The 27989-nt window shown below is 40.3% G+C and overlaps 1 protein-coding gene across 2 annotated transcripts in view; it reads left to right on the forward strand.

The window, feature by feature from the left end:
- CPQ (carboxypeptidase Q) overlaps positions 1 to 27989 on the forward strand; it is a 454919-nt gene that overhangs the window by 327401 nt on the left and 99529 nt on the right. For both annotated transcript variants that reach the window (XM_047842229.1, XM_047842227.1), the window contains exon 6: positions 22821 to 22912. In XM_047842229.1, the coding sequence (XP_047698185.1) occupies positions 22821 to 22912 (92 nt within the window). The remainder of the gene's footprint in view (positions 1 to 22820; positions 22913 to 27989) is intronic.

The raw sequence follows: 27989 nt of genomic DNA on the forward strand, positions 1-27989 counted from the left end.
ATTTTTTAAAAAGTTTCAGCAGAAGGAATAGATAGTCAAAAAGAGAATGCTATCAAAAACAGACTTTATGATTTGGAATATGTAAATTAGAAAACTGTGTAAAAGAGGAAAAAAGAATTGAAGATATTGATGATTTTGAAACACAAGAAGTTTTATTATACATCAGTAAATGTTTCCAGTAGGAGAGAAGAGAGAGAAAGTTGCTGAATATTTTCTAGAATTAAGCCAAGACATGAGTATTCATATTCAGAAAAGCTCAAAGAATGCCAAACAAGATTACATTTTAAAAAGTTTATCTTATGTTTATATTTAGATGAAGCTAAAGAATATCAAGAACAAAATGTTTGCTTTTTTGAATGGGAAGATATGAAATAATACTTTTGTTTCCCTTAATTACCAGAGGTTTAGTCTTGCAGTCTATTGTAAGAAAGCTTTCTTCTTCATTTAGTTATATGCCTGCTATCACTTCTCATGCAATCATTGTTCTGCCCTCCAGCCCAGTTTAGTTTGCTGCTGTTTTTTTGCTATTTACTGAACAACCCCAAAACTATATATATATATGTATGTATATATATATATATATATATTTAATGTTCATTTATTTTTGAGAGAGAGAGCGTGAGCAGGGTAGGGCAGTAGGGCAGAGAGAAAGGGAGACACAGAATCTGAAGCAGGGTCCAGGCTCTGAGCTATCAGTACAGAGCCCAATGCAAGGCTCAAACTTGTGAACTATGAGATCATGACCTGAGCTAAAGTTGGACACTTGACTGACTGAGCCACCCAGGCACCCCCCAAAACTATTTTTTAAGAAACTTTTATAAACAACAAATAAGAATTATCTATAGGACAAGGGATTGGCTTTAAAGCAGCACATAATAATAATATAATAATAATAGCTTATATTTTTATAGGATGTTTTGTATCTACTAACTTATAAGGTTTTTTTTCATTTAATCTTCACAATCTCCCCATGAGGCTAATACTATTGTATCATCCCCATTTTCCAGATGAAGACCCTGAGGCTTAGGTGGAGAAGCTGAAATCACCCCAAGGTCATGCAGCTTTACCTAGTATGGTCAGTGGTGCATCCTAAATTTTAAGTCAGTCAAATTCGGAGCCCAGATTCTTAATGACTATTCTATGATACCTTGTTTTATGAGGAAGAGAAGCCTTTAAGAAAGCTACTGAGATTTCCAGAAGTCTTTCTCAGCATCCTTTCTCCTGTGAGGTTGTATTCTAGAACATTGACCTTGATGGAATTCTGATCCTTACACAGCGATTGGTTGTTTTCTAAATGTTTTTTTACTTTTTCAGATCCACATATGGCCAACATCATCCAGGCTGCATTATAAGTACTTTCTCAGCCAGTGTAGTTACCCCTGTGATGTGTTTCTGGGAAACCAAAAACCCTTTACGCTCCTGAGGCATAGTACTTGCTCACCATTTATAAAGCCCTAAGAATTTTCTGTTGCCAGAAATTGAAGGCCTTCCCAAGCTGCAGGGCAGCATTTCCTCTCTACTCTCATGTCTTCCCCTTGAAAGCAGATTCTGGTTCTACATTTGAACTTTAAAATGTTGGGATGAGAAGGCAGGTTGAGCTTTCCAGTGAGGTTGCAGAAGACGCATCCACAGAGGGCCAGGCTTCCTTGGTCTTCAGGCAAGCCCTTCAGATAATGGATGAGCTTTCTCAATTGTAGCTGCCAATTCCAGTTCTCCCTAGAAGTTTTTGTACATCAGGAGAAATGGCTGAGGTCATACTGAAGGATAGAATAAGGAAACATATCCACCAAAGAAGCAATTTGTTCCAAAATTTAGATATGGCAGAATTTCTTGAGAAACTGAAAGCCAATAATTCAGCCAGAGAGCAAGGAGTATAGCAAGCCTAAGAATTATTGATGAGGTCACAAAATCAACTAGTCTTGTAGTCTATAGGTCTGATCTTGATCCCCTGCCCTACAAGTTAAAAGCTCTAGGATTGTGGGCACCTCAATGAAATTCTCGTATCTTAGCTACTGCATTGATAAAACTAATATAATCATAAACACTGGTTTCTTGGGAAGTTTGAGAAAATTAATGTTAAAACCTTTTGTACAGTTTAGTCGTTATTAAACTGAAGTTTTTGTTTTAGATGAATACAGTTGGTCTGCAATTCTTTGACTCCTTCCTAGGACTCTACACACTATATATGTATACACACTTAGGTATTTCTCTTGAAACCTGAGAGCCTTGGCCACCTCACCTGTAACCAGCTTTGCTGCGCTTTGATACCCTATGACTAGATTCCCACTGTGGAGTTACCTCTGTTCCATTTTAATAAAAAATAAATAAAAACAATACTGGTAAGAGCACAAAGGCATTTTCATATACTATTTATGGGAATATAATTTTATACCAACTATTTGGAAAGCAATTTGGCATTATATATCAAGAGCCTTAAAATTATCCTTTGATTAATTCTATTTCTCATAATCTATCCTCAAAAATATTCAAATATCTGAAAAAGCTTTATGTTTGAACCCAGTCATTACAGTGTTGTTTGTATTATTAAACTTAGAAGTAAAGGAAAAGTATATCAACTGAAGAACAGTTAAATCATGCTTTATCCTTCTAATGGAATATTTTTCAGCCAAATATAAATAGAATTATAGGAAGGCTGTGAAATAACAGATAAATTAGTAGTTTGTAATGCAAAATGAAAAATGTATGTGTAATGGATCCTATATGTGTATATGTATATAGATACACCCCCCCCCCACACACACACACACAGAGACATGCATGCACACATGTGTACATATAATGGATCAACTTAGAGATATTTAAAAGCATGTCAAAAAAGAATTGAAGGAAAATACCAAAATGTTAGCAAAGATTATTTATCATTAATAGGGTTATGCCTTCTTTTCCCTGTATTTTCCAAAATTTCCATGATTAACATGATATCTCCTAAGAGAAAAAGAAAATTTATTTTTTGAAAAATGCAATCAAGGGGTACCTGGGTGGCTAGGTCGGTTAAGCATCCAACTTCGGCTCAGGTCATGATCTCGCAATTCCTGAGTTCGAGCCCCACGTTGGGCTCTGTGCTGACAGCTTGGAGCCTGGAGCCTGCTTCAGATTCTGTGTCTCCCTCTCTCTCTCTCTCTCTCTCTGCCTCTCTCTCTCTCTCTCTCTCTCTCTCTCCCCTCCTCCCCCCAAAAAAATAAACATTAAAAAAAAGAAAAATACAATCAAAGTAATCTCCTATGAGATTGGGGAAAGGGTCTTCACAAATGTGGCTTGAATGAAAGGTTTATGATTTTTTTTTGTTTAGCAACTGAGTATTTATGATCATTTCATATGGATTGATATAAAATCTGTTTTGAATAGCCAGCAAAGACAACTTCTCCTAAGCTAACACTTAAGTGTGAAGAAGATGGCAAGAAAAGTTTTATCATAGCGTAAATCCTGAACTATGCTTAGGAACTTGTTGATGGGCTTTGACATGTTAACTGCATATAAATGTTACTAATTATAAATGAACATTGTCTCTTCATTGAAGAGGTTATAAGTTTAATGAAGTGAAATCTAAATGTGTGAATGTGAGTATACAGAGTTGTGCTTTGTTTTGGGGGGATTTTTGTTTTGTTTTGTTTTGTTTTGTTTTGTTTTGTTTTGTTTTGTTGTTGTTCTGGACATTAAATCTCAATTTGTAGTCCTTCTGGGCTCCTCTCCCCACCTCCAGAGGTATATATTCCCCATATGTGTACACATTGCTGCACTGAGCAATGGGGAACTTAAAAATGTTATTGCCTATTTCATATGCTCCATGAAATGTGCTGACAATAACATCAATCCCAGGTGCCCTCTGCAGTTTAGAATCCAGGATACTTGCCCCAAGAATGTATGGCGAGGGACGCAAAGTCTAAATAAGCCTGGCCATGCCTAACAGAGGGGCCTTGGCAGCTGAGTCAGTCAACTGGTCTGAAATCCTTGTACCTATGGTATTTTGAGAGTTTATTGCAGTTGTCAAAAGAAGGCTCATAGAAGTTCTATAAAAGCGAGGTGGCAGTTTTGGCACCAAGAAGACTTACAATTTGCATAAGGGATAGAAGTGAGATTGAATGGGAGTGAAAGCATCTAAGAATTGAGTTGCTTTCTTTGACTCTCTTCCCATGTACTTGTCCTGCTGTTCCTTAGATTTGCCCACACCTGACCTGAAAAAGGTGTCAGAAGCTTGAATCCAGCAGACACTGTCACAGGGGTCTGTGACTCCAACTACACCTGTTATAGTCAGTAAATAGGATGGCAGGGCATTGCTCTCTGTACAAAGAAGTGCAAGGGAAATAAAACTTACCCAAAGCACATTTGTTGCTTTCTAAATATTTGTCCTATTTGAAAAATTCCAGTTCTGATTTCTTAGTCCAAATTGTCCGTTCAGCCAAATGCAGCTGATTCTTCCTTATGTGAATTGGTTATCACTTTGTTTCTCCCTTTATTAGAACCCCTGGGAGCAAACAAGAAAAAGGAATAAAAGCAAAAATTCTTATTAAAATGTAAATACAGTGGCTGGATCCCTGATGTGTGGTGCCAACAACCCTGCTGGCAGCCCAGGGGGACGCAGGTGCACAGGGGACTGACTTCTCTGGGCACAGAGTGGCAGGACCTGGAAACGGACAGGCTCTGAAGGGAGCCCTTTGTTGCCTGACTTCTGTGACAGGTTGCCTGCTCACTCTCCTGCACGGAACAGTTGAAACTCGTCTTTCAACTAAATAGAGTACATGGGGGCAGGGATTCTTTTTTAGTTTGGCAACCTAAGTATATTAGAAAAAAAAGCTGCTACAAAATAGCAGGAAAGCATGAAAAATGCTTTATGAAGAAACATGAAAGAAAACCAGTAGAAAGCATATTCAGCCTCAGTCATTAAATAGCACAGTTCTGCTCTCAATCCTGCCCCCTCCCATCCCCGTCCTCTAAAAGTTTTGCTTGAAGAGTTTTGTTTTGTTTTGTTTTCTGTCAAACTCCAAACCGATGTCTTTATCAGCTACCTCTGGAATGAGAGGGGCATCTAAGAAGAGAGAAACAACCTTCTATTTCATTTGGAGTTTTACAGATTTCTATGTGCCTTAATTTTTGGCATCCAACTGTTTTAACAGAAGCCGTGTGGCATTTTTCCAGCCAGATCTTTGAGTGCTGGTGTCTTCTCACGATGCCTTTACAGCTGATGAAAGCAGGCCCACCCTGCAGAAATGCCACAGGTACTGCCTAGAATAAAATGACACACGCAAATGCCACCGAGAACTTGCTTGCCTCCTGACTCATATTTTATTTTCCATAAAGAGGCTGTTTTCAAAACTGACAGAGCCTGTAGCCTAGTAATGGAAGATAATGATTAGCATAGCAAAATGGGAGTAATCATGGGGCTTTTTGACACTGTCCTTAGAAAAATCCTTTACTCACGCAAAAGCCAAAGCAAAGAACTATTTCTAAAATGACAAATGTGTGTAAATTTTCAAAGTGGATTGTGATTTCTCCCTCCCCCTCCCCCCCAAAAAAACACAGACAACCAGAACAGAGTTATTGCTTTACAGTCTAAGGTGATCTAATTCTTGAAATAAACTTTATTCTGGGCAATGGCATGCATTTTCTAGATGGGAGGGGAAATTGTTATTGCTTATAATAAAGAACAGGCTGTTTTTCTTACTTGGGAACCTCAAGGGGATGAAGCAACAGTTTTAATACTGTAAAGAAGCAGGCTGTGAAACACTGGGATAAGTCCTGTTTATTTAACACTTAATGCCCATGGTCTGTTAGGCGCGAGGAGACTCACGCTGGTGCTGTTATTTAAAGCTGGAACAGTAAAATAGTCTGGCTGGGATTAGATGAGGCAGTTGACTCAAAGTACTCCAGGTTCAAGGCTCAAAAATGAGTAAGTCAACACTGTTGCCTTACAGAGGACTTGAACATGTGTATGGCTAATGTGGTTGGGTAGTGAACCCTCCTTCCTCTTTAGGTCCTTGGAAAGCCCAAGCCTTGAGGAAATGACCTGACATCTTTGTTTTAAAAAAAAAAAAAAAAACCTCTTTAATGCCTATTGTCATTTGAAGAATCTGAAGACAAAATTGTTTGCTCAGAGCAATTTGATGCTTTATGCTATTGATCCCCTAAGTATACAGAAATAGATTTAAGCAACGTGTTGGTGAGTCAAACCAAGGAGAGCCAGGCAACTGGGATCTATAGCCCAGAAGACTCTGTAATAATGTGTAGATTTATGCTTGGACATTTTAGGCTGTTTATTCAAATATGCCACAAACTTTGTGGCCAGGGTGAATCCAGTGCTGAGAGAATAGGACCTCCTCAACTTTTCAGTTCTGTGACTGGCCGAGAGGGTACTTTTCTTATTAGTGCCTTGTGAGTGGGTATATGATGATATCATCTGTTATCATCTTCAATCCTCAAGTGAGTCAGCCCGGCCCGTGGGGCTTACCGTGGGGACCCATGTACAGGAGTATAGGCTTAAACTGTGGCATTCAGGATCAAAAGGGTTCAAGTTCTGCTTCTACCATTATTATACACAAGTCATCCCCCGCCTTGTCTGACATCTCACTTTCCATGGTTTCAGTTACCCACCATCAACCACAGTCCGGAAGCAGAGTATTGTCAGAAGGCTAGTAGTAGCCCAACGCTGCAGTCACAGGGCCTACCTCATTCACCTCACTTCATCTCATCACGTAAGCATCTTGTCATCACACATCATCACAAGGAGGATGAACACAGTACAACGGGATATTTTGAGAGACCACATTCACATAACTTTCGTTACTGTGTATTGCTTTATTTTTCTATTTTACTATTAGTTATTGTTGCTAAATCTCTTACTGCACCTAATTTATGAATTAAACTTTATCATAGGTATGTACATATAGGAAAAAAAACAGTACATATAGGATTCAGTGCTATCTGTGGTTTCAGGCATCCACCAGGGGTCTTGGATCATATCCCCTGTGGACAAGGGGTGATGACTGTAAGTGACCAGGAGTGAGTTGCTTCACCTCCTTCAGCCTCCATTTCTAATTTGTTGAAATGGAAAAATAATAATACTGACATCATTGTGTTATGGTGAAAATCTATTGAGAAGAATCAAAGGAACTAATGCATGTAATAGGCACTCAATAAAAATGCTAGCTTTCCTTTTACTTAACCTCATTAGCAAACATCTCTATTATGTAGTTAGTGTTCTCCTATCCATGTCAGGATCGGCATGACACCATGGAAGTCTTTCTGGTTTGTATTTCTCTCATGACTGCTTCTTCACATGATGACTTGGTTGGGTCTGAAGTCTGGGCCATGCACTGTCTTTCCCATGTCCCTTGGCCTTGGAGCCATCCGGTCCTATGCACAATGCCTCTTTACCACACAAGGTAGAACCCGCCCAGTCACTGTGCATTGGCGGCCTCTACACGGCCAGTCACTTGGCCCCAGCAGATCAGTCCCTGAGCTCTTGCCCTCCATCTACACGTGCACTGTGCTAGTGTCTAGAAACCACAGTGCTCCTTCTGGATGCCTCAGAGAGCCAGGCCAGATGGGCACCTTCCTCCTTGGATTTTTGGATTCTGTGTTGGATATGTTCCAGCATTCTTTCTACTTGGTCTCAGATACTCTCCACTTCATCTCCCCCATGCCACCTCTGGTTTTTCCTTATTGTAGAGGGTAGATGCGGGGCCTAAGGACCAAGTATGGTTTGCTGACCACTTCCCCAACCAAGGGGCTGTTGGCAAGAGGTATAGGAAGAGACAGAGTAAGGTGTCCACATATTTTCTTGAGTTTGTATCAGTGCTGTTTATGGTCACCAGTTTCTATTTAAGGAGTTACTTATCTATTGGGGGGAAAATATTCCTTATTCTGTTTATTCTTTAAACAGAAACAGGTTTCATCACTTACGTCATAGCTATGTCTTCAATGTCCTAGTCATTTTCCTCTCTGGATCTTCTTAATTTTTCATTCATTTTCCCTGCTTCCTTTCTTTCCTTCTTTCATTCATGCCCTGGTCAAGCCAGTGAGAGAGTAAGCCCTGCTAAATTCTCATAGAAGGGGATGACTTTGAGCAGAGTGCTATGTGGGAGAACGACGATGGCGGTGCCTCAAGGCCAGCAGCTCACAGTGGGATCTGTGTGATTTCTGTGATTTCTACAAGTCACAGGCTAGTGGTAGTTGATTTTCTGTGTCGTGCTTTGTGTCTATCTTCCTTCTGCTTCTTTTCCTTCCCTAACATGGTGTTTATCTCAATCCTTATTTTCCTGGCTAAGATTGCACTAAAAACTTGAGGAGAGGTTAGAAGGTAGGGTCCTGGTGGAAATGAATAGGAAGACTTGAAAACAAGTGCTGTCCTCTGTAGTGACACCTTGCGACTTAACATTGATGATTCAGGACATGGTCAGCGTGGTGAAACGTTCATTAGAAAGCAGCTCAGTTACTTTCACATTGTTATTGAAGTTCAGCCTCTGTGGTAATGTCTTTAGTATTTGCCTTATTTTTGTCTTTTGTATGTCCAAGAATGTTCTCGATGTATAGGGACCTGAATCAGGGTGGTCTCTGATTGAAAAGGCATAGACACTAGGGTAGAAGAAAATCTGGATTCATACTCAGCCTATAGCACCTACTAGCTCTGTGAAGTTGTGCAAATCGCTTAACATTCTTTTAGTCTTTGTTTCCTTATCTGTAACTTGGGGATAATACCCCCAGTTATTGTAATACTCCAGGTATTAAAGGATTGTTGTGAAAGTTAAGTGAGATAACGTCTGGAAAGAACTTAGCACAGTGTCTGGCATAGTGGTAAGTACCCAATAAATCCTGCTCCCTTCTCTCCCCAGCCTCACCTCCCCACAGTTGGCCAGCTGTCTCTAATACAGCATCAGTGGAACTGTAAATACTTTCACTATTATGTAATTGCTCTCCACCAATCTGTGCTTTGATCACCTTTCTGCCCTCCTCCAGATCTATTCCTAAACTCAATTATGACTGTCCCTCTGGTATAATCTCCCTCTGCAGAGAGCAGTGAAAACCTGATGTTTAAAAAATCATTTTTCCATAGGAAAACTTAAAACCCCTGCTATGTCCTTATGAGTTATGTTTTCCTAATGGATTTATTGTTGACATAAAAATTAATATATTTGCATTTGGAGCTTCTTTTCTACAATAATCTTGACAGTAATATTTTCCTGATTTTTCAGACCTGTGATTTTTTTGTGCAGAAATGCATTTTGTTGATTTGTCTAAATGGATGCTAGGCTTATAATTTTTTTAGATTCAATTTGATTATTTCTGGAGCTCAGGTTCCCAAAATACCAATGAGTCTTCAGCAACCTATATAGAAAATGTTATTTTCCTTCTCTGTTTCCTACTTATTTCAAGTTAGTGATGATTTTCAGACCCAGCAGTTCAAGACTTTTGTCATTCCTGTTGATAAATATGAAATTCCAGTGTGGTTCAACTTTTGAAGGTCATAGGGTCTGCTTGCTTATCTCCATCTGCCTAGAACATTTCTTTCTTTGCACTGGTCCCAGCTCTCACCCTACTGACCAGTCTATGGTCTGCAGGCTATATTCTTGCCACTTTGTCTCTTTGAAATTGGGCAGTTTTATATGGAATTTGAAGGTGCTAATACAGACCTTTGAGTAATGGGAAGAGAAACAGTAGCTTCGTGAGATTATACTCTCTAATGTGAGAGTTTCACCTAAAAACAGACAGAAGAAGCTAGAGTTTTACCTAAAAAAAAAAAAAAAGAAGAAGAAGAAGGTACAGGACTGGTCAGATCTTCCCATGCAACTTATTGCTTGGGAAGGCAGAGATCTGATGTAGTTAAAAGCATAGATTGGGCATCTGGCAGTCCCAGTTAGAATCCCAGCTCTGCCATTTATTAGCTGTGTAGTCTTGGCAAGTGACTTAATTTCTATACCTGTCACTTTCATTATTTGTAAAAGGGGAAGGCAGTATTACTTGCTTTGCAGAATTAAATGGGGCAATGTTTCTAAAATTATATGAGATATTATCTGGAAACAGCATAGTGTCTGGGACAGTACTGAGTGCCCAGTAAACCTTGGTCCTGTCTCTCCCAGCTTGCACTGAGTGCTGACCATCTCTAAAATCATATGAGGGATGCTGTAAATGCTGTACCACTATATGGTTGCTCTCATCTAATTCTTTCCTTCATTACCTTTCTGCCCTATGTCCCAGTTCCAATTTGTGAACCCAGTGCAAGTCTCTCTCTCTGGAGTAACCTCATTCTCCATGCAGAGCAATGATAAGTTAATTTTTTAGATGAATTACAAGTGCCTACAACAATGATAGTGATGGCAGTAGTGATAAGAATAATGTTGGAGTTTCTTACTCTGTTTGTCTTCTAGATTGTAAGTTTAGGTTCCATGACTCCAGAGAGCATGACTGTCCTCTTCAGCCCTAAATCCCTCAGTTCCTGGGCCAGGAATAGTTGTTGAGTGAGTGAGTCTGATATTTTGAGTAGCTTTGATTATACCATTTAAGCTTTTTGATTTCTGCACAGTTAGTCCAAGTATTTATTGATTTGTATGTCCACTTCTCCTGTGACAGAATTTTGGTTTCTTCCTTTATGGACTAGAATTCTTAAATGTATGCTCATGTATCGAAAGATGGACAGCAATGACATGTTTTAACAAGTGTAAAATGTGGAAATGACAGGAAATAATGTTCTTGAAATATTAGTGTCTACACAGTGGGAAAAAAATCTAGTAGTTTGATTTTAAGGTTTGAGGACAGGGGTCCTGGGAAAAGTTCTAAGAATGGCGGCATCGCATTCCTTCCCACACTAAGCACATAACTGCATGGGTTTGGTTTCATTTCAGAAGTGGAGTGTTCACAGACACCAAGCATACCCCTGTAAGCTCAGCCCTAGGAGGACAGCAGATAAACCTGGGGAGTCTTTCTAAGATGGCATTCCCCTGAGAGCTAAAGTAATTTTTTCCAAGCTCCTATAAATACTTTGAACAGACTATATAAAATTTCTTTCTTACCCTAATAGTGGTTATACATAAGATGTGGCACAATGACCTGGAAAAGCAAAAGCTCCATAAGGGTCAGATAGTCTATTTCCTTGGCAGTGTAAGGTTCATAAATTTTGAAGCATTGAAATTTCATGTAAACACCCCTGAGTTTGCTCTGAGGTTTCTTTTATCTGGAGAATACAAATGTGTCTCGCACTTTCCCTAACTGAGGAATGAAAATGTTTGAGATAAACAGCACATCTCTTGGAAGGCCAAGCACTTCTCTTGAGAAAATGCCAGTCCCATCTCCCTGTGGATGGGTTCAGTATCTGCAGAGGCATCAACTGTAATATTCTAGCTCTAACAGAGGTTCAGAGATTCCAGCCTCCTTCCATGTTCCCCGCCTTATTTCCAAGCTTTACTTTCCCTTAGGCAAATGGAACTGATAATTGATTTAATGTTTAAAAATACTCTGTCCAAAAGTTGTTTTTATAGATCTAATCTCTATCCATCTCATTGTAAATTACAACCATTTCTATTAGGTGTGTTAATCCATTCAACATATAGAGCTCTTTGATTTACCAGGAGCTGTATGTGGAAACCCAAAGCAGAAAGTACTCTAATTGTGACCACTTGCCAAATGCGTGGAACAGAAAATAACAGTTTTGCAGTTCAGAGGAAGGAGAGAGTGGAGCAGGAGGAATTGGAGCTGGGTCTTACAAGATGTTTGGGACATTGGTTAAGTCAAGAAAAAAAGGAGGGGCAGATGGGGTAGGATAAGGGTTATGAGGAAAAGCACAGAGATGGGAAGAAAATGAAGAGACCAATTTCTCTGGAATTGAGGCTTTGGAAACTAGAGCAGTTGGAGGTAAGTCTAGAGGCAGATTGGAACTAGTCTGTATAAAACCTCAAATGCCATTCTAATGCCTACGGGCTCTACGTTATAGACCAGTGGTCTCTGAAGCCAGGCACTATGTAGGATCATCATTTGGGTATGGGAAAATATTTATTCCTTATCTAAAAAAAGAAATACTTTCATTAATATATTAAGTGTTTGACAATATTGCATATGTGTCATTTACACATAAATATACACATATGTTGATGCGTGCTCAAAATTGCATCGCTGACAGAGATGCATGTTCAAAAAAGTTTGGAGGCAGACTACTGCTGCAGATAGTAAGGACTGATTACAGATTTTCATGCAGCCAGTGACATGTTCAAAGCACTATTTTAAAAAGATGAATCTGGCGGGAGTTTTACAGAGTGGATTGGAGGCAACAGTTTGTGATTGCAGTGATTCAGAGGGCTTAAAGTATGGTATCTGCAGTGGGAATGGAAAGGAGGGGACATTTTGATGATCTTGTGCTTCCAATGATGAGGTTTGTCCTCAGCAAGAACACTGAGTGATCACTTTGGGAGCCAAGAACGGAGCAGTGCTCGAGAAGGATGGGGTTTTTTTGTTGCTCAAAACTGATTTCAAACAATGTGTTGACCCTACCGAATGTGTTCTGGCCTGAAAACCCAAACTTAGATGAAACCAAGAACAAAAAGTGTGGTTAATTATTGGTCAAAAACAAATTTGGGCGACCTCATAACTAATTTTATACACAAAGAACTGAAGAGAAAACCCCCTGACCATAACCCTAGAGAGGAGCACTTGCAAGAGTTCCCAGAAGCAGCTTCATGACGGCTCTTGCATATAAACAACTTGTGCTTCATGTCTGCTGCTTCGTCTTGAAGGGGGAGCCTGGAAATTTCCTCATCTCAGTTGCTTGTTGGAGATGTATTACTTTCTGATAACCCCTGATTCAAGCATAAACAGTTTCGTTCTTCTCACGCAGCGCCATCTTCACAAGAAATAAAATTTAAAGAACTATATTGCTGACTGTGAATTTGTAAGAGAAGTCTCAGTACTTGTACTTGACTTACCATCATTTTTTCAGACATCGTACTTTGTGTTTAACTCTTCCCCATTTGGATGTTTTTGCAAGGTAGAGCTCTTAACAGAAAAGTGATTCAGAGTTCAAATCTATCATTAACCAGGCTTCTCAATTTCTCCTTGCAGATAAGAACACTCTAAATAATGATAGGGAAAAAGAAATAGTATGTTTAAAGATGCCAACTAGATCAGACTTGTGATCCCTACATGATGCTAACATAATCCTGGAAATATACTGATGAAAAAGCCCTACTATCAGGCAATTTAAATAAGAAAAATCAATTCACATATTTTAACTCTAGTCAAGCATCAGAAATAAACTTAACATTTGTCTGGATAAAGTTAAAAAAAAACACTACAGTTTCAGTGTGTGTTTGTGTGATTATTAGGGCTGAAAATGAATAGAATGTATCAAAACAAAGGAGATAGGATTAAAAGCTCCACACTAAGTAGAAGCGAATATTCCTACACACTGCTGGTGGGAATATAAATTGGTAACATTTCTTTTTTTTTTTTTTTTAGCATATAAATACCTTTAATTAGGATCTATATGATTATACAGAGGACCAAGTCTTAGATTATCAATCTTATTTCTTTTTTTTTTTAATATATGAAATTTATTGACAAATTGGTTTCCATACAACACCCAGTGCTCATCCCAAAAGGTGCCCTCCTCAATACCCATCACCCACCCTCCCCTCCCTCCCACCCCCCATCAACCCTCAGTTTGTTCTCAGTTTTTAACAGTCTCTTATGCTTTGGCTCTCTCCCACTCTAACCTCTTTTTTTTTTTTTTCCTTCCCCTCCCCCATGGGTTCCTATTAAGTTTCTCAGGATCCACATAAGAGTGAAACCATATGGAATCTGTCTTTCTCTGTATGGCTTATTTCACTTAGCATCACACTCTCCAGTTCCATCCACGTTGCTACAAAAGGCCATATTTCATTTTTTCTCATTGCCATGTAGTACTCCATTGTGTATATAAACCACAATTTCTTTATCCATTCATCAGTTGATGGACATTTAGGCTCTTTCCATAATTTGGCTATTGTTGACAGTGCTGCTATGAACATTGGAGTACAAGTGCCCCTATGCATCAGTACTCCTGTATCCCTTGGATAAATTCCTAGCAGTGCTATTGCTGGGTCATAGGGTAGGTCTATTTTTAATTTTCTGAGGAACCTCCACACTGCTTTCCAGAGCGGCTGCACCAGTTTGCATTCCCACCAACAGTGCAAGAGGGTTCCCATTTCTCCACATCCTCTCCAGCATCTATAGTCTCCTGATGTGTTCATTTTGGCCACTCTGACTGGCGTGAGGTGATACCTGAGTGTGGTTTTGATTTGTATTTCCCTGATAAGGAGCGACGCTGAACATCTTTTCATGTGCCTGTTGGCCATCCGGATGTCTTCTTTAGAGAAGTGTCTATTCATGTTTTCTGCCCATTTCTTCACTGGGTTATTTGTTTTTCGGGTGTGGAGTTTGGTGAGCTCTTTATAGATTTTGGATACTAGCCCTTTGTCCGATATGTCATTTGCGAATATCTTTTCCCATTCCGTTGGTTGCCTTTTAGTTTTGTTGGTTGTTTCCTTTGCTGTGCAGAAGCTTTTTATCTTCATAAGGTCCGAGTAATTCACTTTTGCTTTTAATTCCCTTGCCTTTGGGGATGTGTCAGTAAGAGATTGCTACGGCTGAGGTCAGAGAGGTCTTTTTCTGCTTTCTCCTCTAAGGTTTTGATGGTTTCCTGTCTCACATTTAGGTCCTTTATCCATTTTGAGTTTATTTTTGTGAATGGTGTGAGAAAGTGGTCTAGTTTCAACCTTCTGCATGTTGCTGTCCAGTTCTCCCAGCACCATTTGTTAAAGAGACTGTCTTTTTTCCATTGGATGTTCTTTCCTGCTTTGTCAAAGATGAGTTGGCCATACGTTTGTGGGTCTAGTTCTGGGGTTTCTATTCTATTCCATTGGTCTGTGTGTCTGTTTTTGTGCCAATACCATGCTGTCTTGATGATTACAGCTTTGTAGTAGAGGCTAAAGTCTGCGATTGTGATGCCTCCTGCTTTGGTCTTCTTCTTCAAAATTCCTTTGGCTATTCGGGGCCTTTTGTGGTTCCATATGAATTTTAGGATTGCTTGTTCTAGTTTCGAGAAGAATGCTGGTGCAATTTTGATTGGGATTGCATTGAATGTGTAGCTAGCTTTGGGTGGTAACATTTCTTTAGGACACTAGTGACATGTCTCAAGCTCCTTAAAAATGTTTATATTATTTAGATTCGGTATTTCTACTTTTAATAACTTGTCCTAAGGATAAATATCTTAAGCATCCAATAATAAGGGAATAGCTAAAACAATTAAGAATCATTTCTTTGATTATTAATAATAGAAGATAAAGGCCATATATGCCATGATTTTGAGTGGAAAAAGTAGTATAAAACTATACATAAAATATCACTGTTTGCATGTACACATACTTGCATACAAAATTTATAAGGAAATATAGCAATATGCTTAGAGGTTATTTGTTTCCACTTGTTCATTGTTTTTCTTAGTTCAGTTTTTAAAAGGATATACATTGTCTTTATAATCAGAACAAATATCTAGTAAAAAAGAGAACTGTCAGAGTTCAAAACGCAAATACCTATAATTTAATACAGTTAGCTGCTGGAAAGATTTCTGTTGACCATAATACATTGATTTAATGACTTCTTCGACAAAAGCTGTTGTACTAAATTTTGACTAGACCCACCTGTGCTGCAAAAATAAGTAAATGCAATCGCAACTGAGGCTCATGTTGAAGTTGAAGCACATCTGATTATCTGGACAACTGGGGTGGTTTTACCTGTGTTATTTGGGCTTTGGTTTCACAAAAAGAGCATATCTTACCAACTTTCTGTGAAGCCAGGAGGCACTAATATGCTTTAGATTAAATGAAAAGGCAGTAGCTTTTATTTATATTTATATAAATGTAAGTAGGCATTCATTCATTCATTCAGTCAGCCAATAAGCATTTATTCAGCACTTGTTAAATCTGGACCAGGATTATGAAAAACAGAAATGTGTCAGTCTCAGAAAATTAATGTCCTTTAAGTGTGGTTGAAAGTGAAAAGAGAGGTACGGATGAAGTTCTAGAGGAACATTGAGAAAGGAGTAGCCAACTTTGCCCTAGAGTTAGGGGAGCTTTCCCAAAGAAAGTAAAATTAGAGATGGGCTTTGTTGAGTGAATAGGAGTTTGCCAGATGGAAAAAGTGCAGTGGCATTCTAGATAGGAAGAAGATATACAAAGAACCAAATATCTGAGCCAGCATGGTATGTTCAGGGATGGATAGGAAATGTGATATGGCTGGAGCTTAGGAGGAGAGGCAGAAGCAGGAGATGAGGGTGAGAAACTGGGTTAGGGCCAGAAATGGCCTTCACGCACTGGTAGTCACTGTGCTTTTGCTTCAGCAATGATTAATTGTGATTTTCCTGGCTAATAGAATCCTAATCATTATAATGAGGTAGGACTGTTCCTTTTGAATTATGGAAATTATAACTGTTATGACCCGTTCCACAAACACAGGTTATAAATATGATCACATCTCTTTAATCGCCTTTACAGTTAATCATTCAAGCCTCCACAGTCCTTATTAGCAGGAAGTCTATTATCTCCTTTTGAGGTCCCTCCCACCACCTCCAGATTGTCCGTTAATCCCAGGACTTTACTTGGGCCGAATAGGCCAGTCTCCCCTCCAGAACCTGCAGCCGGAGCCACCTGTGACTGCTGTGCGTGGCATTGTTTGTACCCCTGAGTCACAGCGGTGCTCATTTTGGGCAACAGGATTGCAACACTTTGTTTACATTCTCATCTTCAGCTATTACTCCCTAAACCATAAGCTCTGTGCCAGGGTGGCTGGATCTGGAGGATCCGGAGTTGGCCACATGCTAGGCTGGAATCAGCCCTTCCCCTAGAGCCCTGGGTGACTGTGTTGAGTCACCAGCCCAGACTTCTCCCTTCATCAGGGTCACTTCATTTCAGTTGTTTCCAGGACTTTCTGTGTCCCAGGACCTTAGTCATTGTCACCCTGACCCAACAGGTCTCTCGTCCCCAGCCCCCAATCCAAGGAGGTGGGTGAGGACACTGGGGCTTTCCTCCCAGAAGGCCCTAGGCTCCCTTTACACACTGATTTGCCTCCTGCCCAGTGCCCATTTCCTCTAGATGACTCAGAGGTAGATGGAATATACAAGATGGAATACAAAAATCAGGTTAGGGGGTGCCTGAGTGGCTTAGTTGGTTAAGCCTCTGACTTCAGCTCAGGTCATGATCTCACGGTTTGTGGGTTCCAGCCCCACACTGGGCTCTGTGCTGACAGCTTGGAGCCTGGACTCTGCTTCAGCCTACTAGCGCTCTCTCTCTCTCTCTCTCAAAAATAAATAAACATTAAAAAAAAAAAACTTAAAAAAAACAGGTTATTGCCCTGCCCCAAGACCCCCCAAAAGTGCCTAATTGCTTCATATTTACATAACTAAGACACCAAATGATTTTTCCAAGAACAAAAGATCTTCAAAGTGATTTTCTGTTCCTGCCTATAAAGAGAAGTAGTTATCATTTATTTCACTAAAATAATCAGTGTTCAACAATGACCCTATTAAAAAAACAAAACAATGATAATGTGCTTATATACCATATGACAAATTATGTAACTTGCATAAGGTGGAAATAGGTCTTGACCACCAAATCCATCTGTTTAACCACTATGCTTACAGCCTCTTCTCATTCAATTTAGATGCTAATGTGTCATTTATCTTATAACTCAGATATTATGTTAATTAAGTTTATTGCAGGGGTAGAAATCTCTAAATGTAAGCACTCTCCTGAACTATTGATAAAAGAGAGCTGGGCAACAAGTCTATTTATGAACTAGTGCATTTATATGGAAGATAGGTATACAGCATTTACTCTAAGAGAAAGTTGTGTTTTCTCTGCAAAGTTAGGTCAAAGAAGGGAGAACAGTACTCACCCATAGTTTCAGAGGGATTGAAACTGAGCAGTAAGTGAACATTTGAGTTGACACATATTGTTAACAAGTAGCATTCTTTAGAACTCCTGATATGGGAAAGCTATCTACAAGGTTGGATTAATGTGAGTTGATTTTGCTTTGCCCCACTTGCTGCAAGTGTAGGACAGTCAACTGACCTTTCAACTGATCAGTTTAATGAAAGTCACCTCTCAGCCTTCTCATCTTCAGGTTTGATAAGAATGAAAAACAAAGTCCACCAGATGGTTTTTACCTTTTCTCCTAGGTACTATTTTCCCATTTGCATTATTATTTTCCTCAGTAAAAATGAAAGTGAAAATGCATGTATATCATATTTCATAAACAAGACAACATTCTGACACAATATCAGCACTTTATGTTTTTTTAAGAGGGAAACGATATGCTGTAAAATGTGTGCTATGCTATCTGGAGTTCTTAACAGAAATTCCAGGAGGGTGAGAAATCTCTGAGAAGTTTCTGTACATCCAAAGGGGAATGAGTTGCCTGTCTTCTGACAAAACCTCAATGACACCTGACTCCTAGACCGCTGAGACCAGAGTCCTACCACTCACCTCCATTTGTAAGACTTTCTTTCCCATGCTTGCCTGGGGCCAGTGCTGTGCCAGGGCCAGGGTTGTGAGTCAGGATGATATTGAGCTATTTGTTTACCCCATTTCTGCAAAATCATACCCCTACATACCAGTTCGTATCACTATGTTGTCTTGCTATCGGTGATCTTGCTTTATTATTGTTGTTGTGGTTATTTTATATACTTAGAATTCTTTCTTAGCTTTTAAATTTTTTTTTCAACGTTTATTTATTTTTGGGACAGAGAGAGACAGAGCATGAATGGGGGAGGGGCAGAGAGAGAGGGAGACACAGAATCGGAAACAGGCTCCAGGCTCTGAGCCATCAGCCCAGAGCCTGACGCGGGGCTCGAACTCACGGACCGCGAGATCATGACCTGGCTGAAGTCGGACGCTTATCCAACTGCGCCACCCAGGCGCCCCATCTTAGCTTTTAAATCTAGTTTGGATTTGAGATGCACAAGGAAGGAAAAGTAAGATAAAAAACAGAGAGGGAGGCAAACCATAAGAGACTCTTAAATTCAGAGAACAAACTGAGGGCTGCTGGAAGGGAGGTGGGTGAGGGGGATGGGTTAAATGGGTGACGGGCATTAAGGAGGGCACTTGTTGGATGAGCACTGAGTGTCTTATGTAAGAGATGAAACACTGGGTTCTACTCCTGAAGCCAAGACTACACTGTATGTTAATTAACTTAAATTTAAATTAAAAAAAATTAATTAAAAAAAAGAAAAAGAAAAATGATAAATAGATATTCTTATATCAGCTTTATTCAGTTTTCATATTTTTCTGGTTCTTTGACTTTATTCAGAAACTAACAATTCCGGTTGACCCTTACTTCTAAGAAGTGAGGAACCCATTCCTGTCTTTACTTAGATTTGGATATGCTCTATGTTGTGTTGAGGAAGCATTCCACACTGAAAGAGGGTATGCATTTTTCTACAAGTTAGATGAGGTTTTTCCACTGGCTGAGTACACACTCTGAATAAACAGAGATATTCTCCGGTTCCTAAGGATGAGGAATGAGGACTGTGCCTCTTTCCTGGCTTTCCCACAAGATCTCCCTGGTGATTACTGGCCCAGACTAAGAAGTTGTGGGCAATCATATAGAAAGAAGCTAACTAACAATTCTTGAAAGCCTACTATGTGCCAGGGACCATGCTTGATACATATTTTCCTTGTCTCATTTAATTTTCTTAACAATCCTATGAGGCAATGACCATTTTCCTTACTGTACAGATGAAGAAACTGAGGCCCAGAGAGATCAGGTAACTAGTCTGAAGTCACGGAGACGGAAGTAGCAGGGCACGGACTCAAACAATACTTACTCAGATTCATGGCCAGCCTCTTTCCAGGCCCCTCATTCCCCATCTGCAGACTCGGGTGGCTTGGGGGTCCAAACCCCACACTAGGAGCAGAGTCCAGTCATTGAATGAAGTCACGCATTTGTCTTAGGTTTAGAGACAGCCAGAATATCAGAGTAGAGACTTTGGAGCTCAGTCAGGCCATGTGCTTACCACTGCTTTCCTAACCTCTTCTGTCTGGCCCTTCACTTTGAACATGGGGCAGGCCCTGGTGTTCCGTGCTGATGGGAACTGAGCTGCTTTCTCAGGGGCTTGAATGAGGCTCCGAGTGTCTTTTTAGAGCCAGCTTTACATCAACAGCTATGCTCCTGTTGTTTGGAGGCCCTAGCATTCCTCATTTCAACTGATTACTTCTTTATTATCTTAATATAATATCATTGGCCATCTGGCCGATTTGAAATGGGAAGGAGACTAATACTGTACAATAATGATTTTCAGGTGGAACACCAAATCTATAGGGATATTCAAGGCATTTGCATTTAAAAAAAATGATTTTTTCTAACCTGTGCTAACTGTCCTTTTATCCTTATTTAGAGATTTCCATCATTTTAGTAATTTGGTACTGTTTTGCTGGTAGGTGCAGAGATAATGTGAAAAGAAAATATTTTTTTTCCTTTTTATGGATTAACAAATGTTCAGAATTTTTACTTGTAGTACTTTATCCTCTCCTATTTTTTCTATGTTGCAAGCAAAGTGTCATTTGATTTAAAGTGACATCAAGCACATTTCTTTTAGCAAAACCAAAGGTGGTGATCTTTAGATATACCAGTTAGACTTCTTCCCGCAATGGTTGACGTTTGTGCTTTGAACGTGAGAGGCTAATTTAACTCTGGAACAGGCAGTGGGCACTTCAGGATTCCTTGTCAGCAGGCACCTGAATGCCTTTGAAAGAACTTGCTGTCTGAGTATTTAGATGCCCCTTCTCTCTAAGGGTACAAGTGTGCATTCTGTGCCTAGATACCCATTATGAAGTTTCATAGTTCATTTATTAAATGTCTGCCACATGCCAAGCACAGAATTGTCTTCCATACATTATCACATTTCATTTCATCCTCACAACCATCCCATGAAAGAGTTATGGGATAGGCATATAGTATTCTCTCCACTTTTCAGATAAGGTTGCTGAAGTTCAGGTAGATTGATTTCCCAGTGGTTGCACACAGCTAGTGCCTAATGATAGCAGGGTTCACCAGCTCTGCCTGCCGTTTTCAACTGAAACAGCTTGCCTGAGAGTGAGCTAGCTGGAGAGTTTTAGGAGATGAGGCTGAGAAAGTGGTGGAAGGCTTTGAATTTTATTCTAAGTGACACCCCAGGGTTTGGATTCATTTATCCGTTCCTTACCAATTTATTGGGTACCCAAGGTGTGCCAAGCAGGTTGGGCACGGAGGGCATCACAGTGAATCAACAAGCTTAACCTTGTCTTCCAGAAGCTTATATTCTGGCTGTTGGAGGTTTTGAGCAGAGAAATGACATGACCCAGTTTCAATTTTACAGGGGCCGTCTGGCTGCAGGAGGAGTAGCTTGGGCAGAAGAGGGTGGGGCTCTGACCGCCATGCTAGCAGAGGTGAGAAGCTGGGCTCTCGATGGACTTAGAAGACGCAGCAGTGGCATTTTCTGAGCAATTGAATATAGACACTGCTCGCCCAGGCTTTAATGGGAACTCAGGTCAGCCTACATGCTAAACCTGTATTCTTTTAATTATGTTAAAATGCTCAAGTGTAAAGTGGCTTCACAACAATATTCAACTTAGTGGAAAATGTAGCACCCATTCACTCCTTAGCACTAGGCTTATGAAAGGAGAATACTTGTTGGGGCCAGGAGGAGGCAGGTCCTGGCTCCCTTCCCCAGGAGCATTTATCATCCTGGCTGCAGCTGGCCAGGCTGTTCCCTTGAAGGCCACATGCCTGGGTGGCAGCACTTGTGTGGTTACACTGGAGATTTGTAGCGTGCCCGTCTCAGTGCCCCTCCAAGTCCTTCCCTGTGGCTCCCCTGTGGTGAGGCAGGTGCATAGATCCTCTTAATAAGAGTCAAGCCCAGCTTCTTGTTGTTCTCTCATGGTTATTTCTCTCCAATGATATTAGAAGGTCCAAATCGGAACAGGTTTTAATTGTTGGTTACAAAATGAGACTTTTAGCATATTGCGTTCCCATTTTTTTAAGTTTGGAGAACAGATATCCTTGTAGTTAACTTTTACTGAGCAGACACTATCACTGAAAAATGGTCCTAGATGTGCCAGATCTTTAATAACTCCAAGACAGAAATTTGTATTTCCCAAGTCGATGAAATTGTCACTGAGCTATTTGTGAAGCAATAAGGTAAATAAAATGTCATCTGCATGCAATTCATTTTCATTGACCTGAAGCGAATGACCTTGTATTTCCAAATAGTAAAGGAAAATGACCGTGGGTAACCATTAACACGGTATCTGCTCTGCAGCCATCATGTCACTGAGAATAGCACGGACAGCTTGTGGATTTAGACTAAGGAGCAACCCCCTTCACACCTGATCTTGAAGCAGAGCCAAATGATTGGGTTTCAGTTAGTCATTGGAAGACTCCCTGATCTGCCTAGAGTCCTGCTGACTGCATCTTCTCTATGCAATCTAACATTCCACTGACCTTGGCCTTCCACTGGGTCCTGCTGGGCAGGTTGTCCATTCAGGATATGATTAGAGGCTCTCACTTCTGGCCTGCAGGCAGCACTTGTACAACCCCTTTCTCCATTAGCCTGCCCTGGAGATCAGCCCTGAGGGCGCTTCTTTGCTGTGTCAGCCACACTCTGAATCAGGCAGCCACATCAGCAAGAGATGAATATGTGTGCCTCTGAGTTCCTCCTGTCTCCAGAATGCAGATGAGGGGCCTTGCCATTTTGAAAAAATTTTAAATCACCTGAAGGATCACTTGTTTTATTTTATTATTTTTCCCAGGGTTGCGACCAAAGAGGACTCTGCGTTTGGTGCTCTGGACTGCAGAGGAACAAGGTGGAATCGGTGCCTTCCAGTATTATCAGTTACACAAGGTAAGGAAGTAGCCACGGGTTGCTGGGCATTTGCGTGTTTAACATTAGTGTAAATAAACCGGAAGCATCCGCGCTTTTGGTTGAAAAATTCCCTCTATTGTCCGGAAGACTCTCAACAATTCTTTGTGGTAGGCTGACCCCAGCAAACACCCCTTGCAAAAGCCTTCATCCAGTCCTACGGCAGAGAATGCACTGGTGAACCGAGGGTGTTACGTTGTAGACCTGAGGGCTTCTCTGTTTCTACATCAGTCTGTGACCGTAGAGGAATTCCACCTGCCACGCTGCCATTTTCTTAAAGCCTCTCTGGTTCAGCTATTTCTTGTGTGCCAGAGAAACAGTAATAGGTAAGCATTTCCTCTCACCACTGAGCCTTCTCCCATACTTGTATGCCCTAAATCCTCCTGGATTTAGAACCAAACGTGGGGGCCTAGAGCCAGCCAGGAGCATCGATAATGGCAGTGGGACTGGCAGCACCTCAGACCAGGCTATGTGGAAGACAGCTTGGTTTGACACTGACTTTAATAAGGCAAAAGTGAAGCTTGAGGCAAGAAGGTGATAGTGGAAGATGATGATTAGAAATACAAGACCGCGGTGAAGATGGGGGACAGGGAGATTAATGTCAAGAACAACCGTTGAGAGAGGGCAAAGTGTACAAGCTCAGAGATACTCTGGAGCAAATCAAATGTTAGTTCAAAGAGGAATTTCCAAATCAGTGGGTGAGTTGCTGAACAGTGATGGGCAGAGGAGCAGGGTCTGGTCTGCTGCTGCTGGGTTGTTTTTCCTGCATTTCCAGATTACGAGGAACAGATTTGCAAGCTTAAATGATCAAAATCAGAGAAAGGTTTGTTTTTTGAATTTTGTTTATACCCTTTGGGATCATTTACAGAGTCAGTCTCTATAACCCTACTTCAGTTAGAGCTTAAGAATAATGAGCTAAGGGGCATGAATTTGGCCACTGAAGATAGTTATTTACTGTACAAAGGAAAACCATGCTTTATGCTTAACGCTTTTACCACTTCAGTTCTTTTGGCCTCGAGTGATCCTGGAGAATCAGATTATTCCAGATAAGTGTCCTTTGGTTGGTGGGTCAGTAGCATCATCTTCTATGTGTTGTGGTTGACTAGAACTCCAGATGAGAGCTATTCTAGATTCAGCAACATTCATTTAATATAGCATCCCGCCTACTATGCTTCATGCATTAGATTAGGCGCTAGGTTTCATGTCATTAAACAAGCCACCCGAAACTTACCGAGACTGCAGTATAAAGGACACCAACCACTGAACTTCAGTCATACAATCATGTGTGGAGTGTTCTGATAAAGTACTGATGGCAGAGACAGGAAGCTCACCTAACCTGCCCACGGAGAGCATTCAGGATAGGCTACATGGCAGAAATGACATCTAACCAGAGACTTCAGGACTGAATAGAAGTAAGCTAAGGAAAAGGAGTTGGTAGGGGGGAGGTGGGTACTTGGCAGTGGGAACTGTATGTGCGAAGGCTGGAGGTAAAGACAGCACCACACGCACACTGAGGAAGGGGAAGGGACTCAGAGTGGCCGGTGCACAGAATGGAAGCTGCAGTGGTCAGAGCACACAGTAGAGAGGTAAACAGGGGCCTGAACAAGAAGGATGTATACATCATGTTTACAAGTTCGCACTTTATCTTTGTTTTTCAATTTCATTCTTTTAATTTACATCCAAATTAGTTAGCATATAGTGCAACAATGATTACCTTGAGGCGACAAGAGTAACTGAATTATTTTTAAGGAGGCGCTTTTAGCTTCTATACACCTTCTATACACCTTGGACTCTAAAGCAACATATACCTAAGAACTGGTTTGAAGCACATTTATTCTCGATAATATATTCTACTCAAAGGAAAAAAATTGGATTTAAACTGCAGTGGATCTGGCTTGAACTTTCCTCAACCGCTGAAATTCCTTCAATCTGAAATAAGGTTTATTTCTGTGTAAGGTTTTGAGTTTCACTGTAGCCTACTAAAATACATGGATAAAATCAGAAATGACTTGATTCTAAGCTTTTAGGAGGTTGGCAATAAATATATATATATATAAACACACATTTATATATATATATATATACACACACATTTTTTTCCAGAGGACATGAAATCACATTAACAGAACTGGTTTATCTTGACAGTATCCATGTTGCCTCTCTAAAAAGTCTATATATTGGTGGCTGGTCTGCTTTGCATTTTCAGGGATGAAAAGAAATTCCAGAAAGGGAGACATAGGTGTTTTATTTATAGATATCTCTTTATCTCACCTTTAAAAAACATTCTGCATGTTTATATGATACAGCCAGTTTCAAAGGACTTATTCTGTATTCTCATGATTAACATATTGAATGAGGCATTGCCAACAGCATTATCATTTCTGGGGTGGCTGAGTTTAACTTTAAATACATGTAATAAGGAAGTCACAAATCAGAGAGGACAAATGATATTGTCTTTAAACTTTTCTATGGCATTTTTTAATACCAGAAAATAGTCAAACAATGTCCGATTCACTCCAGCTGTAACAGAGAGATCCTCTGTTCTAACTAAGGTTATGATAGCTGCTGAAATAAATAAGCCCTATAATTTCAGTGCCTTAACATAATGAAGATTTATTTCTTGCTCATTTAACATCCAATCTACAGGAGGGTTCCTCTCCACATAGTCATTCAAGGATCCAGGGTCAGAGACTCTTCAGCAACATGGCTCTCAATATTGCCTTGAGCATCAATATATATCCAGCTGGCAGTCAGACGGAGAGTGGAGAGGTTTTATAGGACAGTTCTGGAAATGGATGTGGAAAAGCAGAGAGTTTATGTTTGCTTAACTGAAGTCTGAAAAGATCTTTATCCTCCACTTAACATGGTTCTGTCTAAGAGAAAGCTAGGACTAGGTGGATATAGTAAGTTATATAACTGTGTTGTTTTAATTCTTGTGAAGTAGAAATAATGAAAGAAAACAAGTAAAAGAACAGGGATATCAGTAAACAATTACTTGACAAAAGTTTCTATTTTATATTAAAGAGAATGCTATATCCTATAAACCACAACTGGCAGACAAGGGAACATAGCCTTCTTCCTCCCACATTAAACCCACCAAAACACTGGAAGTATGAGCATAGAATGGTCACCACAGCTCAACTTTCCAAGGCCTTGTTCTTGCCTTCTCCCCTCCAATAAGAAACTCAATCCACTACTGGCCTTCAGGAGAACTGCTTCTAGTCTTTGTTCTGCCACTAACTGAACATGAGACCTGAATAATGAGTCCTTTAGCCTCTCGGAGACTCAGTTTCCTCAACTCAACTTATTGAAGTTTATCTTCCCTTCTCAACCCTCACAATGTAGAGAGACTCTCGTATCATAATTATGCTTTGCTCTATTGAGAACAAAGTATTATTTACAGTTAAAATGTACAATTAGGCATGCCCTTCTAAGATCTAGTGTTATTGTCTGTGAGAAAACAAAGGCAGCGTTACCTTCAGCAGCACAGTTGGAGATCAGTAAACTTCTATTATTGAAAATTTACCCTACAACAGACACTCTAGCCTGAAGGAAGTATAACCATCATCCCTGTCACACTTGTTCCTCCTTCATTATTGTTTCTATTAATGACAGTGTCATCCTCCCCACTGCCAAGTATCAAAATGTCACTGACACCTTTCCTTCCTTCCTCTTCCTTGTGGTCCATATCTAATAAACAGTAAAGCCCCATTCATCCTACATTTTGTCACTTTTGATGAATCCCTCATTTCTATGCCCCCTGCCTTTTCTCTAGTTCAGGCTTTCCATGATACCCACCAAACCAAGATAATCTTCCAGAAGCCCGGCTCGATTCAGACAAACCCTCTGTCTCCAAACCTTCAGTTGTTCCCCAGCACTAACAGAATCTAGCCCAAATTGGGGCTCTTGAGTCTTAGTTGGTTAAGCGTCGACTTCGGCTCAGGTCGTGATCTCACAGTTCGTGGGTTTGAGCCCTGCATTGGGCTCTGTGCTGACAGTTCACAGCCTAGAGCCTGCTTCGGATTCTGTGTCTCCCTCTCTCTGCTCCTCCCCTGGTCGAGTCTGTCTATTTCTCTCTCAAAAATAAATAAACATTAAAAAAATTTAAAAAAAAAGAATCTAGCCTAAATTGTTCAGCTTTTTGGTCTTTGTGGTTCTCCATGCCATGGTTTCCCACCAGTCTTCTCCAGTGTCCTCTAGTCTGACAAGAAGGAGTGGTTCCTTACACATCCCACACTGGCCTTTCTTCATATCAATAATCATACAGTTTTTCTGCCTTGAATTCTCTTCTTTCCATCTCTTACATGTTTTACAAGGATGAACTCAAAGGCCCTCTTTCCCACAGCACATTCTCTGACTAGGGGCGCCTGGGTGGCTCAGTCAGTTAAGCTTTGACTCTTGATTTTGCTCAGGGCATGATCTCATCACCCTGAGATCGAGCCCTGCCCCACATGGAGCCTGCTTGGCATTCTCTCCCTCCCTCTCTCTCTGCCCCTCCCCCATTTGTGCTCACACATGTGTGCACACTCTCTCGCTCTCAAAAAATAAAAATAAATTTAAAAAATTAAATGGAGCGCCCGCGTGGCTCAGTCAGTTGAGTGTCCAACTTCGTCTCGGGTCATGATCTCACAGTTTATGGGTTCTAGCCCCGCACTGGGCTCTGTGCTGACAGCTGAGAGCCTAAGCCAACTTCAGATTCTGTGTCTCCCTCTGTCTCTGCCCCTACCCCACTTGCACTCTGTCTCTCTCTTTCTTTCAAAAATAAACAAATGGTAAAAAAAAAAATTAATTAAAAAAAGAGCATTTTCTGACTAACTCTTCAACCCCTGATTGAACATAATCTTTCTATCCTTGAAATAAATATAACACCTGACCTAGACATTTCTAAGAATGTGGAATAATTTCTAATCTACAGGAAAGAAGGAAGGAAGGAAGGAAGGAAGGAGAGAAAAATGCAAGAAAGGGAGGTAAAAAACAAAAGAAGTCAGAGTCTTCGGCCATAAGGACCTTGCATTCTACTTAAATATTAATTTTAAACTCACACATAAAAAATTTAGTA

The sequence above is a fragment of the Prionailurus viverrinus genome, chromosome F2 (genome assembly GCF_022837055.1).
Source record: "Prionailurus viverrinus isolate Anna chromosome F2, UM_Priviv_1.0, whole genome shotgun sequence".
In the NCBI taxonomy this organism is placed as follows: domain Eukaryota; kingdom Metazoa; phylum Chordata; class Mammalia; order Carnivora; family Felidae; genus Prionailurus; species Prionailurus viverrinus.